Consider the following 1,801-nt stretch of genomic DNA (forward strand, 5'->3'; position numbering starts at 1 on the left):
AGACCCTAGCGAGGGCGAGCCCCTCCCCGGAGGCGCCTGTGGAATGTCCAGGGCGCTCTGGGCTCTCCTTGGGATGGGGGTGTCTAATCCTGGAGCCACATTCCAGGATGGGGGGGGAGGGGCTGGCCCAGGGGAGGGGCAGGAAAGAGGGCTAAAAGGGCCGAGGCCCGGGCCGGCGGGCGGGCGGGAGCCAGCCGGGCCATGGCGGATATCCCTGGTGCGCAGCGACCGGCTCTCGGCGGCGGCCCAGAGCCCCGGGATCCCCTGGACTGCTGGGCCTGCGCCGTGCTGGTAACGGCTCAGAATCTGCTGGTGGCTGCCTTCAATCTTCTCCTGCTGGCGCTGGTACTGGGCACCATCTTGCTACCCGCTGTCACCATGCTGGGCTTTGGCTTTCTCTGCCACTCCCAGGTGAGCACACACCCCAGGGCATGCGTGCGCGTGGGTGGTTTTTGTGTGTAGTGATGCTGCTGGTGGCGGTGCCTGCAGGCCACCAGCTCACCCGATTCGGGTGTTTTATCCTGGGCAGAGTGGCCCGGGCGGGCCGTCCCGTGCCTGACCGCTTTTCTCCTCCCACAGTTCCTGCGCTCCCAGGCACCCCCTTGCACGGCACACCTGCGGGACCCGGGCTTCACAGCCCTGCTGGTCACCGGATTCCTGCTCCTCCTGCCGCTGCTTGTGCTTGCCCTGGCCAGCTACCGCCGCCTCTGCCTCCGCCTCCGCCTGGCCGATTGCCTCGTGCCCTACAGCCGAGCCCTCTACCGGAGGCGCCAGGGTACCCTGCAGCCCAAGCAAACCCGGCCTTCACCAGGGGCTCAGCCTCTTCCCACACCAGGAAAGGTCTGGGTCTGAGGAGCCGCAACAAAAGAACCAGCTATGTCTGCCCTCCTTCCCTGTCTGCCCATGGATTGGAAATGAGACCCGGGATCTTCTGCCTTGCTCAGTCCTTCTCTTAGTTGGGTCCTAGCATCCCTTTGGGGAACAGCAACCTCTGGGGACCCATGGTAGTCCCATGCCCCCGGAAAACCCACTTTCTTCTTCCTACTCACATCTCTATGTAGGGTGGACCTTGCATGCAAGCGTCCCCTCCCATTCCTTAACGTGAGTAGGACACCTTGTATTTACAGCCCTGAAGGACAGAGGTGGAGGGGAAGAAGGGATGGCACATCAATAAAGAATTTTTGAACTGAATGTGCTCCATGGACAGAGGGGTGGCACAAAAAAAAATGGTTCCTGCCCTGTGCCCAGGAGCAGGAAATGAGTTCCCCAGGGTACATCCTCACAGTACAACTGCACAGGCCGGCGCATCCTTCAGCCTCCCCGCCTTCGCCTTCGCCTTCCCTTATCTCGTTAGTCCGGTCTTCCTGGTCAGACCCCAGAGTTGTGTCCCTGACCTCAGTGTCACCTCCCCATCAACAAAGTGGAAGGGGCCCTGTTTCAGCTGCCTCCTTGGGGACCCAAGCTTGTTCTCTGACCTCAGCCTAGAGGAACTCAGGACTGCCAGGCCGGAGTGGGAAACAATGGGCCTTCCGGAGCAGGATGACGCCCCCTCCATCCCCTCCGGTCACAACCCAGGATCAGCATCGTGGGAGGGGAGATGCTGGGGGGCCCACCCTGGGGTCTGTTGGTTTACAGCTTGGCTGTTCCCTAGCCCCACCCTCAAAGTAGAGAGCACCTTTGGCATCCAGGACCTTAGGTTGGGGGAGGAGGACTGAGAATGATCTCGACCTCGGAAAAACCTTTTCCTGTAAGGGTATGATGCCCTATTCCTGCCCTGAAATCCAGGTTACACACCAGACAC

The 1,801-nt window shown here is 61.4% G+C and overlaps 1 protein-coding gene across 1 annotated transcript; it reads left to right on the forward strand.

Annotated features, from left to right (window-relative positions):
* The first annotated feature begins 146 nt into the window (after positions 1 to 146).
* On the forward strand, positions 147 to 1,191 carry Tmem88 (transmembrane protein 88). The gene is made up of 2 exons (XM_003466246.5): positions 147 to 411; positions 580 to 1,191. The coding sequence occupies exons 1-2, from the start codon at positions 202 to 204 to the stop codon at positions 850 to 852; spliced, it is 483 nt and encodes a 160-aa protein (XP_003466294.1). The 5' UTR covers positions 147 to 201; the 3' UTR covers positions 853 to 1,191.
* The last annotated feature ends 610 nt before the right edge of the window (positions 1,192 to 1,801 follow it).

The sequence above is a fragment of the Cavia porcellus genome, unplaced genomic scaffold (assembly GCF_034190915.1).
Source record: "Cavia porcellus strain 051 isolate PalLab524CR breed Dunkin Hartley unplaced genomic scaffold, mCavPor4.1 scaffold_32, whole genome shotgun sequence".
NCBI lineage: Eukaryota > Metazoa > Chordata > Mammalia > Rodentia > Caviidae > Cavia > Cavia porcellus.